This window comes from Gymnoscopelus microlampas (genome assembly GCF_963454915.1).
Source record: "Gymnoscopelus microlampas genome assembly, chromosome: 12".
In the NCBI taxonomy this organism is placed as follows: Eukaryota; Metazoa; Chordata; class Actinopteri; order Myctophiformes; family Myctophidae; genus Gymnoscopelus; species Gymnoscopelus microlampas.
The window spans coordinates 39,377,316-39,404,356 of NC_139949.1; the positions used below are offsets into that span (position 1 = coordinate 39,377,316).

The 27,041-nt window shown below is 42.9% G+C and overlaps 2 protein-coding genes across 3 annotated transcripts; one reads left to right on the forward strand and one right to left on the reverse strand.

Moving 5' to 3' along the window:
• Nucleotides 1-1,890: 1,890 nt before the first annotated feature.
• Nucleotides 1,891-3,195, reverse strand: LOC311057142 (26S proteasome regulatory subunit 7-like; the record flags this gene model as incomplete). Its single annotated transcript, XM_084074085.1, has 1 exon — nucleotides 1,891-3,195. One exon carries the CDS (start codon nucleotides 3,193-3,195, stop codon nucleotides 1,891-1,893), a length of 1,305 nt encoding a protein of 434 aa, XP_083930211.1.
• Nucleotides 3,196-8,344: 5,149 nt separating this feature from the next.
• nfrkb (nuclear factor related to kappaB binding protein) lies at nucleotides 8,345-26,341 on the forward strand. 2 transcript variants are annotated; one of them, XM_084075251.1, is made up of 27 exons: nucleotides 8,345-8,392; nucleotides 9,107-9,255; nucleotides 9,871-10,072; nucleotides 10,330-10,457; nucleotides 11,109-11,280; nucleotides 12,053-12,160; nucleotides 12,259-12,332; nucleotides 12,757-12,841; nucleotides 12,979-13,171; nucleotides 13,523-13,634; nucleotides 13,892-14,018; nucleotides 14,817-14,894; nucleotides 15,244-15,320; nucleotides 15,667-15,713; nucleotides 15,970-16,033; nucleotides 16,549-16,723; nucleotides 17,028-17,134; nucleotides 18,164-18,287; nucleotides 18,505-18,584; nucleotides 19,187-19,386; nucleotides 20,342-20,603; nucleotides 21,083-21,262; nucleotides 21,922-22,453; nucleotides 23,800-24,077; nucleotides 25,104-25,210; nucleotides 25,564-25,699; nucleotides 26,088-26,341. In XM_084075251.1, exons 2-27 carry the CDS (start codon nucleotides 9,130-9,132, stop codon nucleotides 26,220-26,222), a joined length of 3,909 nt encoding a protein of 1,302 aa, XP_083931377.1. In that variant the 5' UTR covers nucleotides 8,345-8,392; nucleotides 9,107-9,129; the 3' UTR covers nucleotides 26,223-26,341. The 2 variants fall into 2 exon arrangements, with proteins under 2 accessions (XP_083931377.1, XP_083931378.1); XM_084075252.1 differs by having other exon boundaries at nucleotides 15,973-16,033.
• Nucleotides 26,342-27,041: the final 700 nt, after the last annotated feature.

Below are 27,041 nucleotides of genomic sequence, written 5' to 3' on the forward strand. Positions count from 1 at the left end.
CCTGACACAATGTAATAGCCTGAAGAGATGTAAAATTATGTCAGAAGCGTGTTAGCACATGGTTCACAGTTGTTTTTTTGGGAATCAAAATGTTTTGCTTAGCCATTGACAACCTAATGTCCCTATTTTGGGAATATCTTTCAAAACAATTCAAAAATAGAAAGAATTGCCAATCTACAAGCTCACAACACATTGCATTTTGCAATTCATTTGCTTAAATTTGCTTAAAGTGTTATGTCTAGCCCCACTAAAGCGTGAAATATTCACACTATAGTGAAAATGAGAAGAAAATACCTGTATGCTGATGCTGCTTTTGTAACCTTTTTGACCGTTTAGGATTTAAATCAATGAGGTATTAAGTGTATTATTTTATATCTTTCCACACATGGATTCTACATTCCAATATCTTAACTGATGTAAGTGCAGTTATTCAATGTAGGCTAGAGTATTCCTGCTTTTATGATTCTGGAATCGAAATAGTATCAATAAAGAACAACGTATTTTCAGTGTTTCACACTTTTACTTTAATTGTCTGTGTGTAGAAATGGCCTCTGCCAGCAGTCTCCTGTCTGAAGTGCAGTTCCTGTGCTCTTTTTGTCTGGATGTGTTCACTGATCAAGTCACCACTCCATGTGGACACAAACTCTATCCATACTTTGGTCCTCTTTTGAACGAGGATGGTAAAAATCTCTTCTGTCAATTACACTAAAAATCCTCAGCTTTAGTTTAATTTAAGACAAGAAATGTGTATATAGAATGGTTAATTTACAGGATTATTTTCAGTCAACTGTATTTACTTCTTTTATCAAGCCATTTAACTTGTGCATGACAGGATCCACATGGCACCAACTTGGATATCATGTGGCCAGCCTGTGACGTCAGTCATCTGTGACGTCAGTGATCTGTGACATATCAATGACGTATGACTTGGGCAAGGTTTCAGCCCTATCAGAGCCCCATTGAATTCCATTATAAAACAAAAAGTTAAATATTCCTAAAATAGTGGCGGTACTTATGTGATCAACTGGCAGTGTGCACAAGAAACTTGGTGCTGATTAGTCCATGTCCAGGATCTCTTGAGAGAGTTCAGTTATGTTATTGTTACTTCTTTTTTATTTATTTATTTTTCTCAAATGTTTGCCATGCTCTAGCTCCGTCATATTTTCAACTAGAAGTTTCATAAAATGTTCATCTCATTCAGGATTCAGGAATAGCTTAGATCTGGAGACGTTTAGAATCTTTTTGAAATATTTAACTTTAAAAAATGGACGTTATTTTACACTATGACGCCCATCATGTTTGATGATACATCGTCGTCCAATGCAACAACATGCCTACTTGGGAGAGTTCGGGAATAGATGACATCACAGGTGATTCTAATCTCATATCTACAGCTCAATTTTAATATTGTCTCAAACGTGAAAGAGCAGCAGAAAAAAAAAAGACAAAAAAAACAAAAGGTGTCATTTTTGCCAAACGTTCCCACTTAGTCCGGTCCGGACTGCTACAGACACAGTTGCTAGCTTTCATAATTGATTCAGACCAGGATTAAAGCCTAAAACAAACACCATACCGTTGTGTATCCAGTCAACTGCTGGTAAAGACACTGTGTGACACTGTCCTGCTTCAGTAGTGCTGTCAAGTTCGCACAAAAATCCTAAATGTGACTTTTTATTTCTGCTTTATATGTTCTGTAAACATATGACCTATAACTCAACTATTTTATATTTGCTAATACACCCGAGTGATAACAAAATTATACAACACTATTTGATGTAAAGAACACAACCATGGATAACATTCTATTTTTGAGTGATCAAGAATGACAACAAAAAGACAGATATTGTTCTTCCGCTAAATTGACATAAATACGAAGCCTACCAGAGGATCTTAGTTGTAGGTCATGTACAGAGATGTGGCGCTGAACTTGGCGTATGATTTGATGACCTTGTTCACTGCCTCCAGGAAGTCCTTCTCTGTGGCGATCTTCCTGCGAGCGCGGATGGCAAACATGCCGGCCTCTGTGCACACGCTGCGGATCTCTGCACCTGTGCTGTTGGGGCAGAGACGGCCCAGCAGCTCAAAGCGGATGTCTCTGTCCACACTCATAGAGCGAGCGTGAATCTTGAAAATGTGTGTGCGCCCCTCCAGGTCCGGCAGGCCGAACTCAATCTTTCGGTCCAGGCGGCCAGGCCTGACAAGGGCAGGGTCCAGGGTGTCAGGTCTGTTGGTGGCCATCAGCACCTTGATGTTGCCACGCGGGTCAAAGCCGTCCAGCTGGTTGATTAGCTCCAGCATGGTCCTCTGGACCTCGTTATCCCCACCGGCGCCATCGTCAAAGCGAGCGCCTCCAATGGCATCGATTTCATCAAAGAAGATGAGGCAGGCCTTCTTGGTCCTGGCCATTTCAAAGAGCTCACGGACCATTCTGGCTCCCTCTCCCACATACTTCTGGACCAGCTCGGAACCGATGACTCTGATGAAGCAGGCGTCAGTGCGGTTGGCCACGGCTCGGGCACAGAGGGTCTTCCCCGTGCCGGGGGGTCCGAAGAGCAGCACACCCTTAGGAGGCTCAATGCCCAGATTCACAAATCTCTCGGGATGGAGCAAAGGAGTCTCTACCACCTCTCTGAGCTTCTCAATCTGCTCTTTACATCCACCCACATCACTATAAGTCACGTCAGGTTTTTCCTCCACCTGCATCATTGTTACGGTTGGGTCAATCTTAGGAGGGAGGGGAATGTGGATCTGGTACTTATTTCTGTCAACGCCAACTCTCATGCCTTCCTCGATGTCATTAGGGGCGACCTGGTCACTCAGGTTTACCACAAACTTGGCAAACTGTCTAACACTGATCATGTACTTTGAATCGTCTGTGTCTGGGTTGATAATCATCGTGCACCTTGCCACATGCAGTGGCTGCTCACTCTGAAGTGTCTGTTTGTCGGCTGGCAGGTCCCATAGTGCAGGAGGAGCCAGGCCCGTGTCTGATTCCTTGATGCCTTGAATCTCATTGATGTTTTTGAGCAACTGCTGAATGTCATCTTCCACTTGTTTAATCTGTCTGAAGTATGTGCTTTGGCCATAGGTTTTCAGCAAGGCAATGTCCCCTTCATCCAAAGTTCTGATAGGTCCATCATCTGCTTTCTTTTCCTCTTTGACCTTCCTCTGATCACTGCCCAAATGATCTGGCATGTTTGAAGTATGTAGGAATAGATTATTTGCTTTCAAAGAAAATCGGGTGCTTCTCCGTAGTATTACACGACAGGTTTTCAGTATGTTTCGCAGTGCTGTATTTATATGTCTCTCTCTCTCTCTCTCTCTCTCTCTCTCTCTCGTTGCTACAGACAGGACCAGTTTCTTGGGCAAAATCTCAATCTCATAAAAAATACCAAGCTCGGGTTCTCTTAACCTTTGAAATACTTTATATATGCCGACCAGAGGTCTGGTCTGACATCACACACAACACAAACCATGCATGCCTAACAATGCCTATTTGTGCAGGCATACTTATCTGTACACGTCCCATGCAGTGCCAAAACAAAAAAAAGACACTTTTCTTCCAAACAGTCCTGGTTAGTCCCGGATCAAGCAGGACATGTTTTCACACAGCCAGGTTTGTGCAGTCTACAAAGCAGAGCAGCTTTTTCTTTTACAGCTTTGAGCTGATTTTCTTTCTACTTGAGGTGTTCAGAGTGCTCATCCAAAAGCTCATGGTGCATAGAGAGCTGAAATGCAAGTCGATGTGCAACACAAGCACACATTGAAATTTGAAAACAATAACAAAAGGATGCCCAAACCCCAACTACTACTCTGATCAGGGAATTTATCCACAAGCTGTCTACAAGCCGATTGCGACTTCCCCAAAGTTAATGCTCTTTGGTGCTGTTGATTAAAAACAAATAAAAACAAAATAGCAGAGCTGCTCCTAACCTTGTTGCTGCCCCTCTCTCCACAGTGATGGCATCATTTGCATGTTTACAAAGGTTGAGGACAGCATGGCCATTCCACAGGACCTGCCAGCCTTTGCGAACAAGCTCTCCAAAGCCACCATCGAGTTATCGACCCAAAGATCGGTTACTTCGGAGATACCAAACTGGAACCAATGTGGATCTCTGTCTTCTTCTGGCCAGCCTGTGAAGTAAAATAATCAGAAATATTGATGACAGTGTTAATCTATTGAAGTAAGACATGCAGAGCCCTGACACAATGTAATAGCCTGAAGAGATGTAAAATTATGTCAGAAGCGTGTTAGCACATGGTTCACAGTTGTTTTTTTGGGAATCAAAATGTTTTGCTTAGCCATTGACAACCTAATGTCCCTATTTTGGGAATGTATTTCAAAACAATTCAAAAATAGAAAGAATTGCCAATCTACAAGCTCACAACACATTGCATTTTGCAATTAATTTGCTTAAATTTGCTTAAAGTGTTATGTCTAGCCCCACTAAAGCGTGAAATATTCACACTATAGTGAAAATGAGAAGAAAATACCTGTATGATGATGCTGCTTTTGTAACCTTTTTGACCGTTTAGGATTTAAATCAATGAGGTATTAGTGTATTCTTTTATATCTTTCCACACATGGATTCTACATTCCAATATCTTAACTGATGTAAGTGCAGTTATTCAATGTAGGCTAGAGTATTCCTGCTTTTATGATTCTGGAATTGAAATAATATCAATAAAGAACGATGTATTTTCAGTGTTTCACACTTTTACTTGAATTGTCTGTGTGTAGAAATGGCCTCTGCCAGCAGTCTCCTGTCTGAAGAACAGTTCCTGTGCTCTTTTTGTCTGGATGTGTTCACTGATCAAGTCACCACTCCATGTGGACACAAACTCTATCCATACTTTGGTCCTCTTTTGAACGAGGATGGTAAAAATCTCTTCTGTCAATTACACTAATCCTAAGCTTTAGTTTAATTTAAGACAAGAAATGTGTATATAGAATGGTTAATTTACAGGATAATTTTCAGTCAACTGTATTTAATTATTTTATCAAGCCATTTAACTGTAGTTCCTATAACAGATGTATTCTATTGAAACACAAACACTTAATTTTACATGAAGTACAGCCAAAGACTGCAAGTATTTGGCTTACAATGTATTCCCTGTCTGTGAGAATGTTGAAAATGAATCATGTGTATTATTTCTTTACAATTAATTTACTATATATTTTTATGTCATAGCACTCAAGTTTAAGTGAAAGGGATATTTCATTTTCAAGTTTGAGGTCATTTTAACGTCGTCGTCTACTCTGGCTTTTGTGAGCACCCCAGATAGTTTTTAAGTTGCTTGATTCAGTATATAGATATTTGATATTAATTTTATCAGACACGCCCCTTTCCTATGCCCATTGTAACTTCAAACTCCATTTTAACCATGACAGATTCATCGAAAACACCCGTCCTTGGTTCTGGTGACTGATATTGTCCTTCTTATACGTGAGGGGCCGTGATTTTTCAATAACTTTATTATACCCCTCATGTATTAGAAGGACAATATCAGTCACCAGAACCAAGGACGGGTGTTTTCGATGAATCTATCTTGGTTAAAACGGAGTCTGATAAAATGAATATCAAATATCTAAATACTGAATCGAGTGACTTAAAAACTGTCTGGGGTTCTCACAAAAGCCAAACATTAAAATGAGCCCAAACATGTTTGAAAGTGAAATTTCCCTTTAAACTTAATAACATTTTAACATGCAGGAAGAATGAGAGTATATTGAGGCAGGAAACCAAGGGCAGAAAGGAAAGACATGCGAGACAAGACAAGGGTCAGATTCAAACCAGGGTCCTCGTCCTAACCAGGAGGATATACGCCTGTGTCCAAATTGGCTGAGCCACCAGTAGGCACCCAAGATAGCAATTAAGTTTGTTTTGAGTTTTGCGTTGATTCATCCAACCCCAATGTTTACTCTGATAGTGGTTGGAATGCAGTGTGCGAGCTGCTATTTTCAGCGAAACTTTCCAATAACAGAAAACACACTAGAATTGAGCCCTGAGGGACTTAATAATTAATATGAACCTACATAATTCTGCATGCAGGGTCTCTGTCTGCTTGTACCTTAGTCCTGGTGACTGACCTCTAGAGCAGTGGTTCTCAAACTTTTTCGTGCCAAGGACCCCCAAATAGACACTTATTAGACCGCGGACCCCCATTTGAAAAGATAAGCCAGGGACCCCCATAAGAGAAGCTTTTTACGGCTCTCTAGCAGTGATTTCAACCATTTTAATTTCAAGGACCCCCAGTTTGACATGCATTAGGCTACGGACCCCCATTTAATGGCATGTATGTCTCTGGGACCCCAATTCGTATTGTAAAATGTAAATTTAACTCTGAGAGTTACAGACCCATAAGGGTCCATTTGGTCCCTGTCCATCATTTAGCTGGGGACCCCCTGGAAGTTCTGGAACCCCCTCAAGCACCCCTGGGGGTCCTCGGACCCCACTTTGAGAACCAATGCTCTAGAGTCTGCACCCAAACCTTCACTACTTTAAAAGGCCATCATTGGTTGGATTGCACTGTCAAATAGTTGGCTAATTAATGTCTAGAGACATTGCTCCAATTAAACACAGGGGGGCAACCAAAGTCAAATAATTGGCCTTTTCACCAAACAATTATAAAATGTGTTATAGGCTATAGTAAATAAAGTGCACAAAATGTAGCCCCGTTTGGCACCTTACTCTCGTGAGGTTCCAAAAGGGGATACCCGGCCGGCTACACAAATCTTAGCCATATGGTTCACACAAAATTATGAGTTGCGTCACCTTTTCTAGCTAGGCCATGACTCCTTCTAAATCATTGTGTTTTTATTTGTATTTTTACGACGGCTTACCTTCACCTGAAGTTGGGCTGCGAGTAGTACACTACACTCAGGAACGCGGGAAGTGGGGTGCTGAGGGTACTGCAGCACCCCTGGTGGTGGGGAAGAGAAAGAAAGAAATTGGAAAACATTTAGATTTTTTTTAAAGATTTTTTTTGTTTGTTGTAAATTAAACAAGTATATATAATTGTTAACGTCTATATACACACTTATATATTAAAACAATGATGTATTTAACTTTGGGGAATAAAAAATGTGTTGAAAAAGGTGAAAAAACGTGAAAAATGTGAAAAGAAATCGCGGGACACATGTGAAAAAAAAATCGCACACGCGCGCTTCATGACTTCCAGCGCCCCTAACTACACTCTCAGAGTTAGAGGCCATTTGGTTCCTTCAGCCTTGGATCAAGACTGTCATGTATTTGATCAAGTCTGACTTTTACTTTCGTATCTACGATAGTCTTGGCCTGCACTTTCACCAGTAAAGCCCGTACTTCTCCGTACACGTACAAAGAAAATATATAAAGTGCTTACCCGGTTGCCCCAAATGTTAACTCACGCTTCGGAGTCTTTGTGCTATGTATTAGTCCATATTTTTCAATAGATATGTGTTTTAATCCCGTTTGTGGCCGAACACCACCCCCACTTCGTTTACTTCCTGTTTACATTGACTGTAATTCCGGCGTTCACCTGATGCGCCCCGTCACTACCGCCCTTTGAGGCTTCCGACACAGACGGGATTAAAGCACTTTGAACAATAAATACGGACTAATACACTGCACAACGAATCCGAAGCGCGACTTAACATTTTGGCCAACCGGGTAAACACCTTATATATGTATTGTGTCCGGAGAAGTACGGGCTTTACTGGTGAAAGTGCAGGACGCACTGGGTGGTGCTAGCCAAGACTATCGTTGACATAGATATATGATCGTTGATACGAAACACTCGAAAAAATACATCTATGATAGTCTTGATCCAAGGCTAGTTCCTTCAGCGCCTCGCGCTGGGTTCCTCCTTCCAATGATCAATAATTTAGCTGGGGACCCCCTGGAACTTCCTCAGGGACCCCTGGGGGGCTGGGGGGTCCCCGGAGAGTGTATCCCACTTTGAGAATCACTGTAGGCGTCGGCGACCATCTCATCTGCAGCGCTGACGTTTTGAACCGGTAGAGGGCCCCCAGGTGACTGCAAGGCATCACATGTCCCCCTCTTATCTGAATCGAAGAAGAAAAGGGTCCATCAGTCAAATCATTCCGACCTTTTCCAAGCCCCCAGAACCGCGGTGTAACAGTGAAGCTGCCGTCGCCTGGTGGTCAAATCTGAGATTGCAATTCTTCTGCATTTAAAATGCTGCTGCGCATGCTCCTATCGTCTGAAACGCTAGCGCGCCTGCTCTATTGGCTACAAGGAGGTACTTCCTGGTGCTTCATGCGCTTGTGAGCAACTTGCGTTGAAATGAATAGGTGGGGGCGGGGCGGTCTGCCCTCTAGATATATTATAACTCTATGGTATGTGCAGACAGACAGTACAAACCTTATGGTACAAACCAACACTTTCTGGTAAACTCGCTCGTCTTTAATGTATTTACTCTGTATGCAAAATGCGTATATTATTTACAGCTATATGCACACTGCAGTGAAAGAGCCCTTTGTTAGCTCTCTAAACAATGCTACATTAGTTTGTATCCAGTTAAATACCTTGCTACGCTAATGCTAATGCTAGCTACCTATTATTAGGCATTACTTTATTAGTACTAGCAAACTTAAAATAATATAAACTTAGCTATTAACTGGGCTGAATGTGCAGGTGCAAAGCTATTGTCGTTGGTTGTTCTCTTGTGGCTCAGTGTTGATGTGCTGGACTGTAGTGTTGTAACTTGTTAAGCAAGCATACAGTCATTCTTTTGACATTGGATTGAGGACAGATTTGATGCAGTTTTGACGTTTTTGTACAGTGGTTCTCAACGTGGTCCCCCTCCAGGGGGGTGGGGGTCCAGGGGGTCTCCAGCTTAGGGTTAAATACACCAAGTAAATACACCTCCAATTCCATTTGGTCTAATTCTGGACCAAATGACAGACCATCAGATCAGACCAAATCATGTCTAACAATAAAAATGTTTTTAGATTGGGATCCCAGAGACTAAAAACAAAATAATAACAATAATAATAATCTCATCAAATTGAGCGTCCTTGAAATTAAAAAGTTCGAGAATCATTCATTGGTGTAAAAGCTATGTAATCTTATGTGTAATAACACACACCACGTCTCCTTAGGTTGATCTAACGAAGAAGAAGCAATGGAAGCCCTCACCCACATGCTAACAGACCCACTTGATCCAAGGGGAGGAAATGATGGGCAGATAACAGAGGACTGCATGTTGGGTGACTGTCGAGTGAGCCTGCCAGAGGACCTGCTGGAGGATGTGAGTTAAATGTTAGCCTTTGTTTGTTTGTGCATACGGTCTGTGACCAGACGCCCCCGTTTGGCTGGGATTGTGCCTGTTTCAAGCTGGCCGACAAATGTCTAAAACACAAATGTCCCGGTTTTCAACATTAACTACCAAATTGTCCAGGTTTTCACCACAATCAAAATAATACTTGTTTTGAGTGCTTACATAGATGTTTTATCATGTGCTGTTCTGTTGGAAGGTGCAGTCACTAGGTGTGAGTGACTAACAGATCTACAGGGCTCACGGATTGAAAACGGATTTAATTCATTTAGTAATAATACATACAATTTATACTGCGCTTTTCTAGGTACTCAAAGTCACAGAAACGGAATAAAAATGACTTTATTAAGGGGGGAAAAGTTTAAACGTTAAAAACCATTGAAACAAATGTGGATTATGATTAGGTAGGGAATGCAAGTCTGAAAAGGTAGGTTTTGAGTGTGGTTTGAAACAAGGGTGGGGGCAGCTTGTATGTGAGCTGGGAGTGAGTTGTTCCATAGGGAGGGGGTGGCTTAGGGTCTCTGTTTGGTTACACATACAGTATTAGTGGTTATAATAGTAACATCTGCTTACTTCTGTTGCGATCAGCCTGAAATCTTCTTCTCGGTGCTGAGTGAAAGCACATGGACTGAAGCACTGTCAGAGGCCCAGAGGCAGCACCTGCGTCAGTTTCTGCCACAGTTCCCCGACAACAGCGCCGCTGAACAGAACGCTACCGTCAGCGACCTGTTCAACGACAAGAACTTTGCCTTCGGAAATCCCCTCCACCTTGCACAAAAACTATTCCGAGGTCTCTCTCCTGCTCTTTTTATTCTCTGTTATTTATTCATATAGGCAGCAGTGTTGATATCATCCCATCATAATACAAATAAAGCAACTGTATCCACCCCTGGTCATGGTGGAAATGTTCGAAATCTTGAGATTTTTCCAAATGATTCAATCAAAACGTGAATCGACATGTCTAGAGCTTGTACAAAATAGTGGTTAAGATTGCATATTTAGAGCACGCATGGCTTGAATATAACCCATCCTTTCTTTTCAACTCAGATGGCCACTTCAACCCTGAGGTGGTCAAGTACAGACAGCTGTGTACTAAGTCCCAGAAGAAACGCCAGTTGTATTCACTGCAGCAGTATTACCACAGACTGCTGAAGCAGATCCTTGTCTCCAGAAAGGTACCGTATGACAGACACATACTGGACTGCCATCACTTTACTCAGTGGGGTAGGCCATTGCCTGTAGTAATGTTTCCATTGCTCAGACAGTAGTAAACCAATTAGAAAGAAATGCTAGAAAGACAGAAGTGTTGAGGTTGAGGGGTGGTAAACATTCATGTTTATTGACTGTGTAATTAATGGGTGTGCAAGTTTGACGCACAGGAGCAGAATCGGTACAGCTTCTGCTAAAAGGACTAAAACGGTGGGCCTAATGAAAAGGGACAACCCACCACTGGCTTGTATTGCATTTTATTTAACAGTCTGTATCCTGTTGAGTCAACGTGGTTCTCCAAATAAAGGGGACGTAATACAGTATACATTTTTCCGGTTAGAGGCTGGAGACGATGTTGCGCCTCCACAGCTTAGCAGAAACATTAATTATCACTCATATATTTTTTAGTGCAAGGCAAGTGGCCTTCTACACTGTAAAATCCTGAGTGTTCATTTAACTGTACTAGTGTACCTTTGGTCTAATTTGTACACTCTGAGTCAAATGAACACTCAGGATTTAACTGTACAATTGATGCAATTCAAATGAATACGAAACGTGTCTAAATCCGTGCACTGTAATAGATCTTTACTTGATCTTGTTATGTCTTTACATTGCAGGAGCTTTTGGAGGTAGCAGTTCACAATGGACTGGAAGCCCCACTGAAACGTAAATTGGCAACTCGGACTCACGCTGAGATGCAGGAACCGAGAGTCAGAAGAAGAACGAGTAGGATACTGAAAGAAGTAAAAATTGAGTGTGGGGACAGTAATGTTTCATCTGACGATGATGGTGAGCTCTTCTGCTTAACATTCCGCTCGCTTTACTTACATAATGTCAGTGCTTATTTCTATACATCAGACTTAATGTACATGGTAAAATAGTCTGACTGGTCATGGTAAAACTGTGAATAACACATTTTCAGTTAAGCAACTGCTGTGTCAATCTCATCATGTTTATCTCGATGAAATTCAATCTGGGAACCCATCGGCAAAAAAAAACGTTCCTTTGAATCTGCCCGCGATCCCGTGTAGAGACCAGTTGCCGGCCTGTTCACTCGCCTTCAGCCCTCCTCTTCCGGTGGTGCCGGTCAGTCATCTTCTATGACATGTCTATACTATGACATATGACTACACATTTGGGATCTAAGCCCCATTGACCTCCATTATAAAATGAAAGTTAAATATTTCAAAAAGTATAACATACGGTATGTGTGAAAATCTGCTGTAGACACACAGATAAGACACACAGATCGGTCTCTGTTCTAGACAGAAAGCCACATGGTAAAAATCATAAGTACATTAAAGGATTCATCAATTTTCAACCTAAATACCACTGTTTTGACGTGAAAAGATCAATAACTGTGGTTTCGATGACGTGAAACATAATTCTGCAACGTCAACATTGCATGGAGAAATACGCAGAAGACAGGGTATTTTATTTTGCCACACAATATTATTCTTCTCCTCGTAACAGAACAATGGGATTTAGGTTGAAAAAATCTGTGAAGTTTTCCGTTCATTTCAAACAATAATAGGGTTATATTTTTTGGGTGTATTTTCAGACTCTTCGTCATGGCCTCCAGCTCCACCGTCACCGTCATCCCCCACAGCCACCACCATCTCTCTCAGGGTTCACCCCAGCCTCTGTACCCAGGACATGAAGACTACTGGTCAGTCAGTCACCTCTACATGATGCTGTCATCATACTGCAGCTCAGTGGATGTCATGGTTGAAGACACACATCTTTTTTTTTGTTTTCCCTTTCCAGAAAGGATAGAACTCGGAGAGCGTGACTTGAAAACTATGCTGCAGAATCACAAGGAGAAGAGGAAGAGACAGCCAGTGAGTGGCCTCCGTGTGCATAATGTATAGATCTGTGTTGTTCTTAAAGGAGAGTTTCTTAACCCATTTAGACCTGAGGCCGATTCTAAAAACGCCTTCTAAATCCTGACATAAGTTTTCTGAAAAACCTCAAATATGTATTCAAAAATTACAAAAACAATATGTTGCTATATACTGTATAGCAACAGGAACCCCAAAAGATGTTCCCGTCTTGAAAGGTATAGTTACAAATAGGGGTTCCCGCCCCAAAATGGGTTAACCAAGGTTTCGTTAAAATGTTGATTCCTATCATTTAGGATCATGCACAGCACAACCTCACCGATATTTTTGGTATTGAGAAACTTGCCGTGATGCGTCTCACTGGATTTAAAGGGGATGTTCAACCAAAAAAGTGTTTTCCTCTTACTTGGATTTGCTCTCTTAGGAGCATCCAGACCTGATGACGTCTGATATCCAACTTGGGGACATGATTTCAAGAGTAAATATTGGCCGGAAAGGCTCTGCTATGAGTGAGTAAATGACATTTTAAAAATGTGTTAATCGTTTTCTTCTAGCTTGCTTTTTCTTAGCATTTTCACATCTCTCTGGGTTTCCTTTTTGCGTGTTAAGACACTCATTTAATGTCTCGTCATTTTTCACCGTCCAGCACTGTTTGATCTAGCGCTGCCTAAGAAAAGGATGAAAGAGGAGAGGAGAAAGAAGAAGATGAGGACAATCAAAGTGGAAGCCGAGGACCCCTGTGAACCTCTTGGGTCTTCAGAGACCCCCACGCCGTCTGCAAACCTCATCCCTGCTCCCCCTGACGCCCCGTCCACTCCACTGACCAACATCAAGGAAGAGTGAGTGTATTGTAGAAATGTCCAGGTGGTCATATGTACATACCTAATGCAACTGGTGTTGGTCAAGTTAATATTCTCCGTGAAAAGTCACCATTGTACAAAACATGTGATTTTACCGTGGGCTCGGAGTTCCCATAAAGCACAGCCAGGGAGGGTTTAGTGGTTCCGCTGCCAATGAGGGAGATAGTATATCTTTATTGTTATTCTGCATGCCTACTGCCTTGAAAAACACTTTTCTGTATTTCAGTATGATATAAAAGCTATACTATTGGTGAGAAACGTTGTGAGACTTTTTGTGTGTTCATTTTAATAACATCCTTTTTTGTTGTTGTTATTGCTGTGTCATGACAGGGTGATGGATGAGTCTCAGAACAGCCCTGCTGCCGTGGAGGAGATAGCGATCAGTTTCTTTAACTTGTTGGAGAGCCTCTTGAAAGCGGAAATCCTGGCTAGCACGTCAATGGTATTAACCAAGTTTCAGCCAAGCAATATGACTGTTGAAATTATACTTATAATTCCTACTAGTGCACTGGTAGGAATGCCAGTGCCAGTGAATGCAGAAAAGTTATTATCCCCTTCCATGAGGGGCCAGTAAATATGGGTGTTGTTGTCATGGCAGACAAGCAATGTATTATGTGCTTGGCGTGTCATACGAAACCAAGCTCACAGTAGTGTTAAGGCTACAAACTGATGACCTTTTGAACTGTGTCTGTGTCCCAGTTAGAGGAGAGAGTTCAAGTATGGCAGTCCTCTCCGGCCAGTTCACTCAACCCCTGGTTCTCATCCGCCTCCTGCTGGTCAGAGATGGTACTGCCAGCCCTGCAGTTCCTTGCAGGTGAAGCTAAAGGTGAGTCGTGTGCTCATATGAGCTTGTAGATCTGCTATTTTTGAAAAATCGTGAAAATATGTGCAAATCTTTGAATATATATATATTTTTAAAGCGAACATTTTTAACTCAAATCTTTGCTTCTGGGGGTCCCTGGAACAAGATATTTTGATGGGGGTCCGTGGCCAAATACATATAATTTTGGGGGTCCTTGACATGAAAAAGATTGAGCACCACTGATACAGAAACATACGTTTTTCAAAATACTGTTGGGATTTAGGAGACATGTAGAATCGGCTTCAGGTCTCAATGGGTTAAGATGAAATGAACCTCAATGGTTCACACTTTGACCCCACACCACGTTGATGTGGATTCACTGTTCAGTCATGGAGAATAGTAAACTTTTCATGTAGTGTGCTGCATGTAATTAAAAACAGCCAAGATGTTGAGATGGGAATGTAACGCTTGTCAAGATTGACAATTATAATTCATAACCAATAATCAATATTTACCTAATAAGTTAATAATTTTGTTAGTGAAGTTAAGTTGGTAAACATAATCGTGCAACCATACCTTACACAGTGAAATTCAACATAACTGCAATAGCGCAACTCCGGACTTAAAATCTTTTTCTGAAAATAGCAGATCTACAAGCACACAACGCGCTGTGATGCAATGTGTTGTGAGCTTGTAGACTGGCTACTGTCACTTCACAACACCATTGTTTGACAAATAATTAGGGCATAAGTGGTTGAATAAACACTGAGGATTTTACTGTGTACTTATTCATTGCTTTCACTCTGTGTGTTTGTGGATCAGATGGTATGATGGCTCTCCCCACTGGGTTCGCTCCATATGTGGAGTTCGGGGACCAGTCTCAGCAGTGGAAGTGGATAGGTAAGAGGTTTTGCAGTAACTGTCCAAACCGCAGTGGTTGGACTTGGAGGTGGTCTCCATGCTCTTCTTGTGAGACTCTCAGGCCCTGTGCTCGAGTATACTGGTTGACGAGAGTTATTGCATGAAGCTCAAAGATTAATACCTCCCCTGCCCAGGCGTGCTTTCCGTCTTAGCTCTGCAGTAGAAATTATGTTGCTCGTGCAGGAGAACTGGGTTTGAATCCTGGGTAGGACATGTTATTGTAGTTTTAAGAGGCTTTGCTGTACAACAGGTGTGTTGACCTAAGGAAATTCTTGAGTGGTTTTCTCATTTCTCATTTTGTAAAATGAAAAGTTGTTACATCCTGCAGGTCCCAGTCTGGACTCAGAGAAGGATCTTAATGCACTGTGTCAGCTGTGGCTGGACTCCAAAGATCTGGTTATTAAGGTATGATGACCGATGGGAATTCTAACCCCAATGCTGACACTGTACATTGTGTAACAGTTGAAAGCATTGTAAGCATCCAACGAAAATATTGGCCAACGCTATTATTAGCTGATAATGCAGGAAAACAAGTTTAAAAACATTTGGCCAGTATGCTGTTCATGCTTACGTCCGTTTCATTTTCACTTGTGTGTTAACATAGGACTGTATACATTATAATGTTCCGCAGAAATAAATAAAACATTTTCAGATTGTTTTTAGTTTTTTTCATTTTGAAACTAAATATTTCATTAATTACTGTAATTATTTTTGTTATCCAAACATCTCTCTATTTTAATGTCTTCCACAGACAGAAAGTGAAGAACTGTCGGAGATAACTTCCCCCACACCCAGAGTGTAAGAGTCATCTATAAATTCACTTTACTTGTATTACACACAGTTAAATCCTCAGTGTTGTGTGTGTACACTGCAGTGGCCAAGTTTATACACTTGTTGTAATGTAGTACATGGAACTGCACTTGTTATCTGAATTGTGCCATATACATGAAGCTTGAATGAATGTATAAACCAGTAGAACATGGTGTCTTTTTGTAGTTGTATTGCATTCAGTGTCAATGTTTGTCATAATATGTGTTATATTTGTCTAATAAAGCAGTTGGACTGACTACGTTGTGAGACCCAGCACTGGAGATGAGAGACACGTCTTTCAAATCCAGGTTAGTTTTTTGTCCATGTGGAAAGTTTTCTTTACTATCTACATACTTATTTCATTTACATTTTTCTTAATTTGTTCAGACATGGTACTGACCCCTACTAATTACAGTATGTGACAAATAGTAAAACTAAGAATACTACTGTTAGGTAACCCCGTAGCACATCTTCCAGGGCTGTACCCTCATAGTTGCATAATAGATTAATCGGTTGGTTTGGTTTTAGTTGATCAAGACTTTGTTAGTTGTTTCTTTAAGAATAATGAGTACATCTCTTGTAAACTCCAGATATAACCCTTTAATTCTACCAGTCTATATACCAATAACCAGTAGCCATTGTGAAATCAACATTAGAATGTTCAGTTCTCAACCTCACCAACCTGAAAAGGCTCGGCATGATTGTATACAGCAAACATAGTTTTACACATTTGATGATTAAAGATTATTCCTATGACTATTAGCCGACTTCATTTAGTCGTCCTAATATCTATGTTCTCTCTCTCCATTGTTTTGTCTTTTAGGAGCAACAGCGGTACGATCAGCCACACAAAGCCTTCACGTTCAGAATGCATGGCTTTGAGTCGGTGGTGGGGCCTGTCAAAGGGGTGTTTGACAAGGAGATGTCTCTCAACAAAGCCAGGGAACACACTCTGCTTCGTTCAGATCGTCCGGCCTACGTCACCATCCTCTCTCTGGGTTAGATCACCTTTTCCTGTTGCACAAAACATCTTTACCGCAGTCATAGAGCAGCAACTTTATGGGTAGTAAAACTGAGAAAAAATACTACAAAACAGATCTAACCATCAAAAGTATTGTTGGTGCAGAAGTAGCTAGTAGAGAATTAAATCCTCCCAAAACTGCACTAACCATAACCATGCTGATATGAAATGACAAAAGTGACAATAGTGACAACATTACAACCAAGCTGTAAGTATTACCTTTCAGTTAACCATTATTCTCAGTGCATGTGGCTGACATGGTTTTTCATTCTTTACTTCAGTGCGGGATGCAGCAGCCAGATTGCCAAATGGAGAAGGAACCAGAGCTGAGATATGTGAGCTACTGAAGGACTCCCAGTTTCTAGCACCAGATGTCACCAGTGCTCAGGTGTGACACATACTGTACAAAATTTATATGGTTACAAAGTGTCTGATGAGTCTGATTTATTTTGAGAAAAAAAAATGCTTGCTTATTATATGCCAGATAAAGCATCACATGGATGCAACTGGGACGTATCATCAGTGTTGTAGCCTGGGGTCATAGGGTGTTTCGGGTCTCGCAACATACAACATACACCCTCGCCCAGGTGACCCAGCCAGGGTTGATCAAGCCCCGACTTACGTCCCAGTAGCACCCACGGTCAGACCTATAGGGAAAGACAGGGCAGTCCACTTCTCCGGAAGTACTCTGCCGGGACTCGGGGAGGCTCTGGCACGTGGAGGGACTAGGCTCTGTGGGTTGTCTCCTAGCCGGGCTCCTCCTTCGTCTCACCAGGTCCAGGACCTGAGCGCTGCGCCAGATCAGGTGCACCGCCCCGATCCAAACATTTCCTTCTGGCGTGATGGTTCCTTGGGCCGATACCACTAGATTGGGCCGTCTAATGGTATTAGCTCTGCTTGCGGTACGCTGGAATGGCCCTCCTAAAGGCCTAACCGCGGGTTTGTTGGGCTTCTTCCTCACGGAAGACACAGCATGGGGCGCTAACCCATACTGATCCCGGGGTGCCGTCTACATTCCGGCTGTCAACAGCCTCCTGTGGTCACCAAACTATTCTTGGTTGTCACGTAGTCTATAAATTCCTATGAGCCACTATAAATAGAATAACTGATAAAGAAAAACATCACATGGATGCAACTGGGACGTATCATCAGTGTTGTAGCCTGGGGTCATAGGGTGTTTCGGGTCTCGCAACATACAACATACACCCTCGCCCAGGGGCCAGGTGACCCAGCCAGGGTTGATCAAGCCCCGACTTACGTCCCAGTAGCACCCACGGTCAGACCTATAGGGAAAGACAGGGCCAGTATACTGTGGTTAGCTAATTTAAATCACAATACAACATTGTATACGATTCTTTGTACCTCCACACCCCGTGGAAATGCGTGGAACAACAGGTCTCATGGTGCCATTTTACAGGTGAATACAGTCGTCAGTGGGGCTCTGGACCGACTTCACTACGAGAAAGACCCCTGTGTGAAGTACGACATCGGACGCAAGCTGTGGATCTACCTTCACCGAGATCGCAGTCAGGAGGAGTTTGGTGAGTAGTGATATATCACAGTGACGTATCCTGCCATTTTAAGAAGATCTTTTTGCATGCTAATGCAGTCAAATGACACACACAAAAATGTTGTGTGGCATGCTCCGCAGGCTGTTCTAACAATACTCAACGTTTTCATTGGTCCCGCCTGTAAGTTGTTCAGTGCAGCAGAGCTAACTCCAACACGTATCAATGTTGCCTCTTTCCCTCAATCCAGAGAGGATCCATCAGGCTCAGGCTGCTGCAGCCAAAGCCAGAAAAGCCCTACAGCAAAAACCCAAACCTGCATCTAAGCCTGTGAGTCCTACCGGGTTTTAATCTTTCTACTATCAATGACACATTTCACAGCATATTTAACTCATTCAGTGCCAAACTTATTTCTGGCTTTATCACCCCTGTGCCAAGGCCAAAAATACATTGTAAATGCTTAGGAGCCGAGATACAGCCTTTTTCAGCAAGAAGTTAAACAAGAAGTGAATGGAGCAGCAAATCTTCAAATCATGATATCTTGGGTTCTGAACATTTTTTTTCAAAAAAAAAAAATATATATATATTTTTTTAATAAAAAAAATAATAATAATATAGATACCATACTCTCTTGATGTGTGAAGGGCAGTGTGTGTGTATTCATACATAGTCTCTCTCTTGTCCAGGCACAAGTATTGTCAGTAGAGAAGTCAATAGTACTTTGTTCCAAGTATTTATTATGAGAAATATAAGTCAAAATTGAAATCCAAACTCTAACCATGATGGTTGCACAAGAGATAGTTTATGGTATTTTCCTTAGGACAGTAACTCAAAGTGTACAAATGCTTTCATTTTCTTTTTACAATGTTACTGTTTAGGACCCCTCTGTTGTTTATTCATAGTGATTCTCAAGCTTTGCTTTACCTTTGCAGAAGTCTGGCAGTAAGGAAGGAGGCGGCAAAACCCCTGGCTCTCTGGAGGCCGGACAGGATGTTTTGGGAACCAATCCCATGTCCCCGGCCCCCGCCACCCCCACACCAAGCACGCCTGGCACCCCCAAGTCACCTCTGGCCTCTACAGTCAGCACACCCACAAAGAGTGGAATCCCAGATGCAGTCAAGTCCAACCCAGGGTCTGTAGAAGAAAACAGTAGTCTTGGTCCACTCATTCTATCATATACAGTACTGTGTATTTCATCATAATGTGTAGTTTTGAGTTATATTGTAAGAGATATCTTCTGAATATTGATATTTAAAGATCAGTTGTAACACATTTGGACAAAGATTTATTTGATACAGTTATTTTCCTCAGCACTTAAGAATGCAGCTGTGGGATGAGATTCCATTGCTTCAGAATCACGCTTTTTAAAGCACACATGGGCAACATACGGCCCTTTGACCATCTCAATCCGGCCTGCCAAGTCCTCAAAGAAAAACAAAATGACCCCCTCCCCCTAAATCTACATTCTAAAAGGCTGCCATGTTAATGGCTTTGAGACAAATGTATTTAACTCCAATTAATAGTAATTAATATTTTCCATTTGAGTACATACCTGCATTCCTCCATCCTTATGCACTCAAATGTTTTATGTTTATAATGTAACAGTGAAACAGTCAACCTTGAGTCCATATTTATAACATAATGCAATGTGTTTTATCACAGTGACCTATGGAGTGGTGCATATCAGATAAGATAAGATCCTGTATACATTTATAGGCAGGCATTTATTCAGCACTATGTGTTTCAAGTTTCAATGAAATTGTTCAATGTGTGGCCCTTCACTCACTTTATCAAAGTCAGTATGGCCCTCTGGAAATAAATGCTGCCCACCCCTGGTTTAAAGGAATATTTAACCCATTGATTGACTATGGCTAATGTTTTACTTGGCATTACTGACAAAAAAAAACTGATGAAAAAGAAGCCAGACCACTATGGTCTACAGTTGTTTTTGTCCATAGTGCAGCTTGGTTTGGAGGGCAGGGATTCTACACATCACAGCCCCAGACACTGTTTTCACAGCTCTGATGTGATGACAATTCAAATCCAACTCTGTTCTTTGCCTTACCATTTAATGTCCCCTCGCCCAGGGTCCTCCTCGTGTCCCCTCCCTCCATGCCCCAGCTGGGCACCATCTTACCCAGCAGCCAGGCGGCAGCGCAGCCCGCCACGTCCCAGCACACGGCTCGCATAGTGAGCCACCTGGGACACGGCTCTCTGCCTCAGGTGCGCGTGGTGTCGGCTCAGACCGGCCTGGCGACCACTGCGGCGGCTCAGCAGGCCACGCTGGTACACCAGACCCCTCACCAGATCAGGGTGCCGGTGTCAGTGGGCACCAAGGGTATTTCACAGGTAAGCAAGAATGTTATTTTATCGTAATAACCTATATTGCTATAAAAGTGAACAATAAAGATGTGTTATAACTGTATAATGATAGAACAAACTGATTGTGTGCTGATTGCCTATTATAGTTGATGTGCACAGGAGGATAACAAACACATAATGTGCAGAGCAACATAAGATAGACCACATCCTGTTGAACGTGACATTTAGACGGCATCCCGACGTCACTCCCATTACCCTTGGGTCACAGCATTATTTTTTGTATTGGAATTCCCATTGGCAAATCTTAGATTGCGTGTTCCAAAAAAACTACAAAAAAAAATCAGTTTGGTCAGTGTTCAAGGCCTATTTCATCAACATGAGTCACCTTTGTAAACTTAAAAAGAGTGTATTATCCTGCAGCGCTGCAAAAAAACATATTTGATTAAATAAAATCGTGTGTGTGTGTTTTTATGAACTCTTATCGGTGTGTGTGTCTGTGCGTGTAGACAGTGGTATCCCTGCCTCTGAGGACTCAGTCTGCCAGCAGTCCAGTCCAGGTCTCAACCAGCCTGTCGGTCTCAGCTGTGTCTGTGGCTAAAACTCAGGCCGGCTCCCCTGGCAGCCCGGCCAACAACCCCTCATCCCCCGCCATCCTACAGGGAGTCACCGGCCAGAACATCAAACAGGTGCACAACTTTCTCACCTCTGGGATATTTGTACAGTCTGATGGATGGCCTGGAGAGAACTATCTTATGTATCCCATGGTGCTTATCGTTCATGTAAAACCTGGAATATGTACATACGTTTGTATGCGTTTTGGAAAAGTAATGTACATACAGCTAAAGTTGTATAAACTCTGCATCAAAGGTGGTACATTTCACCAAAAGTAAAAAATGATATAATTTTATTTCAGTCCTCTTCACTACAGTGTTACAACACAGAGGTTTGTGTGGCACCCCTGACAAAGGTTTTGAAATAGAAGAGTAATTTAGCCACTTATCCACATGGATCCTAGTGTCTCTATTCTGGGCATGTATAGTAAGCGATCATTCTGTGAAAATAGTACATGCTCACAAGCTTGTTGATAGGCCATTTTCAGGAGAAAAAAGAGGGGGACAAGTACAGACTCCTCAGGGGACCCCGGTCAGTGAAGTATAGGGTTTAAGTGGTTATGCCCTATAAAATAAAATAAAAAAGCTGATCTCCGAGCTCACAACGTGACTACGCTTGTGATTGTTCGCCTATAATAACATGCCCATAATAGAGACGCCAGCGTGGTGGTCAGTGGTTAAAATCTGTACAAACTCTATCTGTGTGCGTGTGTGCGTGTGTGTGTGTGTAAAAGGTTTCCATCACAGGCCAGCTGGGGATGAAGACCCCGGGAGGCGCGGGGATCCCGATAACCGCCACCAACCTGCGCATCCAGGGCAAAGACGTCCTCCGCCTGCCCCCGTCCTCCATCACCACGGACGCCAAGGGCCAAACGGTGCTGCGCATCACCCCGGACATGATGGCCACGCTCGCCAAGTCCCCGGTCACCACGGTCAAGCTCAGCCCCGACTTCCTCAGCGGCGCGGCGGGCGGAGGCAAGAGCATCTCGGCCACGCTCCACGTCACCCCGCCCCCGCCGCTGCCCCATCGCTCCTCCCCCACCTCTTCTTCCTCCTCCTCATCCTCCTCGTCCACGATAGCCACCACCCACGCCGGGGAGGCCTCGGCGGCCGGCAAGGTAATGGGTGCGTCCGCCCTGCTGAAGGCGTCGGGGGACACGTCCATCCGCCTCATGCCCACGCTGGCGGTGACGGTGGCGGACCAGAAGGGCAGGACCTTCTCCACGGTGTCGTCCTCGGACGCGGCGAAGGGCGGCGCCCACGGCGGTAAGGCCCGTCGCGATTCTTTGGGAGAAATCACGCTCTGCTGCGTTACAAATCAGAATCGTTTCCATTCATCTGTATACATTTGTCTGTTGAGAAATAGCGTCAATACGTTATTAAATATGTTCTATTTTGGCCACATTACATGATTTATTTTGATTATTGGTCAACAGTCATGGTCAGTCATTTCTGTGTATAATTTATTTCAGTCATTTGTCATATCTTCCCATTGCAATTTTTGTTAAAGGACAACTTTGTTTTTTTACAACCAAGGTTTATGTTTTAGATTGTAATTAAAGTAAAAGATGAGTGTTAAAAAAAATGTATTTACTGCTTTCTATAGTTTTAGCAATTTTCACGATATTTTTTACAGTGGGCGGGGGCATTCTGTCCGGTGGCTAAATATGTATTTTTTTACACTATAACCCGGCGTCTTCTTTATTATTATTTACAGTAGCTCTTCTAGCCCCCAATAACTCACATCTGGCCATCAAAGACCACAGGACCTTTTTTATTTTGTAAAAAAGGCATATTTAGCCACCGGACAGAAAAAAAATACCGACCACTGTAAAAAATATTGCGAAAATTGCTAAAACTATAGAAAGCAGTAAAAAAAAAGTTATAATAACACTCTTTTATTTATTTTTTTATAATTTTTATCCCGCGATTTTTGTAACCCATTTTTTTCACCCGGTGCCAATTTCCTAAGTGATCCTGGGCGCTACACCAGCCCTACACCAGCGCTACACCAGTCCCCCACAACCAGGGAGGCCAGGGCCGAGCTCATGCTTCCTTCAGTGCATGAAAGCTAACTGACCTTCTTGTCACCTGACAGGAGGGAGTTTCCCTGGTTGGACGTAGCGTGTGGAAGGAACACGTTATTCCAACCAGTTCCCTTCCCCTCCATCAGGCGCCCCGGCTGTCATGGGGGAGGCGGTATAGCGACCAGGATTACTACATGTTTTTGTGAGGGTATTAACTACCCTAGGAGACACGGGGAGAACATGCAAACTCCACACAGAGTAGGCCCTTTCGCCAACCCCACCCTGGGTATGGGCGCTGATGATGCGGAGGAGAAGACACGCCCCCAGCGCCCACAGCGTCCCTGGCGGGAATCGAACCCAGGACCTTCTAGCTGTGAGGCGACAGCGCTACCGACTGCGCCACCGTGCCCCCTCTTTTATTCATTTTAATTACACGCTAAAATATAAACCTTGGTTGTTAAAAAAACAAAGTTGTCCTTTAATGTAATTTTGAAGTAGATGTTCCAATGTTAAATGCCAAAAACACAAATTAATTTGTACGACAATTAAATCGTCAACCAAAATGTCATGATTGTGACTTGACAGCCCTAACCGGCGGCACAGGAGGCACGACCATCCGCATCATGCCGGGCCTCGGCATGATCCCGCAGAAGCAGGGGGGGCACACCATCACGGTGACCACCACCGCCGGCAGCAAGCAGCCCACCATATCGACCGGCGTTATGAGCCTGGGAGGAGGAGGAGGCATGGCCACGGCCAAAGGGCTGACGGTGGCGGCCTCGTGCGCCACCCTGACGCTGGGGACCGCTACGGCCACCGTGCGGCAGGTGCCCGTCACTGCTACGGTGGTGACCACGCAAGCGGTAAGACAGTGGTTCTCAACATTTTTGATTTCATGATGTACATTAGGCCACGGACCGCCATTTGATTATTATTATTTTTCTCTGGGACCCCAAATCTACACTTTAAAATGCTCAGAGTTATTTAACCCTTTAACACATTCCATGCCAGAGGTTAATCTCATAATGTACTTCTTACCAGTGCCAGCGTTTTATTGTTGTTTTTTTCATGTCGCCAAAAACCTCGTTAAAATCCTTAAGATTGAGCTCTAAACTGTTTGTAAACATCGCAGAGATCTGACTGCTTCGACCAGTGAAAATCCCATGCAAAACGGAAATGCCATCTTGTAGTTAGAACGGTTTATGTTAAACAGTGATCAGCGAGGAGAAAAAATACAAAGAGAAAATGGAAAGGAAACGCATGTGTGTCATTTTAAGGTTTCTTTGGCTATTCAAAATTAGCAGATATACAAGCTCATAGCGCAGCACCGAGTGCCGTGCTATGAGCTTGTATATCTGCTATTTTTATATAGCCAAAGAAATCTTAAAATGACACAGATGCGTTCCCGGTCTTAAAGGGTTAACTGTAACTAACTTTAACCTATAAAGCCGGTTATATTTGTACACTCTTGAGTTACAGACCGATAAGGGTCCATTTGGACCCCTGGTGGTCCCCTGTTGAGAAACGGTGCAGTAAGAGATGCAATGATCTTATTGCTCAGCTGCATGCAGGAGAGTGCAAATTTGATGCATCAGTGCTTTGTTTTTTGCAGATTAAAGTTACTCTCTGTACGAATCCTAGCGTCCCTATTCTTGTAAATTGCATTATGCTTGTGTCAGGACTGTGACAAATTACTTTACTGAAAAGCATCTACTGTTAGCATCGTATCAGTACGCTGCTACTAATGTCATAACTGAGCACTTAAGTTACTGCACAGTAAGTACAGAATGTGCTTTACAGTGACTTTATTTGTGGGGAGAAACATACCAAAAAGTGTGTGAGGAACATACAGTAGGCCTATCAGCTAATGCGTTGTAATCCTGTCACAGGGGAAGTTACCTGCCCGGATCACAGTGCCGCTGTCTGTCCTCAACCAGCCGCTGAAGAGCAAGAGTGTAGTGACCACTCCCATCATGAAAGGAAGCCTCAACACCAAGTGAGTTTCCATCCTTTTTTCACCTCCCACCAAATCAGACCCCCACTTCCACACATTTGTTGGGGTCTGCACTGTAGACATTGTAGCTCATTTCACAGTTGCAGTCATAAGTCACTTTACATTGGCTAGACGCTTAAACATTAACCACTTATAGGTAGGGTAAGTGATTTTCTTTGGTTAAAATAAGTGTTAAATAGCTCTAAATTCTGATAGTACTCATAGCTATAGAGTGTTTGTTCAGTAACAGGGGTCTCAATGTCTCTCCAGCTCTTTATTAAACCGAAGGTCTCTATATATATTTTCGCTATTTTTGAAAACGCACACAGACTGTTGTTTTGTTTTTCTCAAAACAGCCTCAGCAGTCTGGGGAGAAACATCATCCTGACCACCATGCCCGCTGGCACCAAGCTGATCGCTGGGAACAAGCCGGTCAGCTTCGTCACGGCCCAACAACTACAGCAACTGCAGCAGCAAGGACAGGCCACACAGGTTGGCATTGAAACACACACTCCACCTGTGCTCATTCTTAGTTCCAACACAACACTCTTGTAGCAGACGGAAAACAAAGCTGGAGCTACACATAAAATGAGAAATAAGCATTAAAATGTCGGCACGTGGGCAATATTGAATGTTTTGATTTCTAATAGATTTCCCACAGCGGCTGAAAATAGTTTAAATGAAATTGGCAAAAAACAAAATATATATATATATATATAGTATTTTTCTTCCGTAAACCATTGAGATGTAATGATTCATAATTGTGATCAGAGCTCCCTTGAGTGTCGCAATGTCGATCGCATTGTGTGACCATAGACTGGACAGATCTCTGTGCAGCTTATACAGTGATCTCTGTCCTGTTTGCTCTCCCTCCTCATAGGTTCGGATCCAGACCGTACAAGCACAGCAGCTCCAGCAGCATGTGGCCACAGGCTCACCCAAATCTGTTTCTACCGTTGTGGTCACAACAGCATCCAAAAGCACTGCGGAACCCCCGCCTGCACCTCCGCAGTAATGACACCCAGTCAACCAGCACTGAAGCCTACCATAGTGCCCATTTCCAACGTGCATTGTAGTGTTAATTTAACTCTGAGAGTGTACAAACGGAGCCAAATGCATTTGGCTCCATTTGTACAGTCTCAGAGTTACAAGCCCGTGAAGGGTCTATTTGGTTCCATTTGTATACTCTCTTAGTCTCTAGTTAAATTGACATTGAAGATTTTACTATGTGGCAAGCTGAACCTAGTCGTTTCACACTCCCCGTTAACAAAACATGCGTTTGATCCTGACAACAGCCATATTGTCTGTTAACTTCCATTTGTACAAGGGTACCGTATGTTCACACTGTCCTCCTTTAAAAAAAACTAATTGGCACCGCCTTTTTACATTACAACCTAGGAGAACTGGTGTCCGCATAGTGCAAAAGGCGGACGATTTTAAGAAGCGCTGTTCTGTGCACTTTTCTCAGACCAGCGAAGCGCTTTCTGAAGTTGAGAATAGCTTAACCTTTTGAGAAATGCGTATATGATTTCGGCCACTTTTAATCAGCTGACCAAACCGATGAATTGTATCTGCTGTGTCCAACACGTGCACAACATGTTAATTTGACCCCTTGCTTAGCCTGAAGTAAGCTTTAAAAGGAGCTGCATACAGACTGAGCTCATAGAGGAGGTTGTGATCTGACCTGCGCTGTCAGCCGTGGAGAATGGCAAAACTCCAAGGCTAAAAATACAGATGATTGTAAAGTCCTAGGTGATGGTCTCTCTCAAGTAAACTGTGTGAGCAATACTATGGAAACAGACCCCCCCTTTTCCCCCTTCTAATTCTCTTCATG

What these genes read in the sequence shown, in the direction of transcription:
- nfrkb (XM_084075251.1), top strand. Translation starts at nt 9,130, where the DNA reads ATGGAAGCCCTCACCCACATGCTAACAGACCCACTTGATCCAAGGGGA. An exon ending in AGATCCTTGTCTCCAGAAAG is followed by an intron (nt 10,458 to 11,108) that starts GTACCGTATGAC and finishes TTTACATTGCAG; the next exon opens with GAGCTTTTGGAGGTAGCAGT. An exon ending in TCCTGGCTAGCACGTCAATG is followed by an intron (nt 13,635 to 13,891) that starts GTATTAACCAAG and finishes TCTGTGTCCCAG; the next exon opens with TTAGAGGAGAGAGTTCAAGT.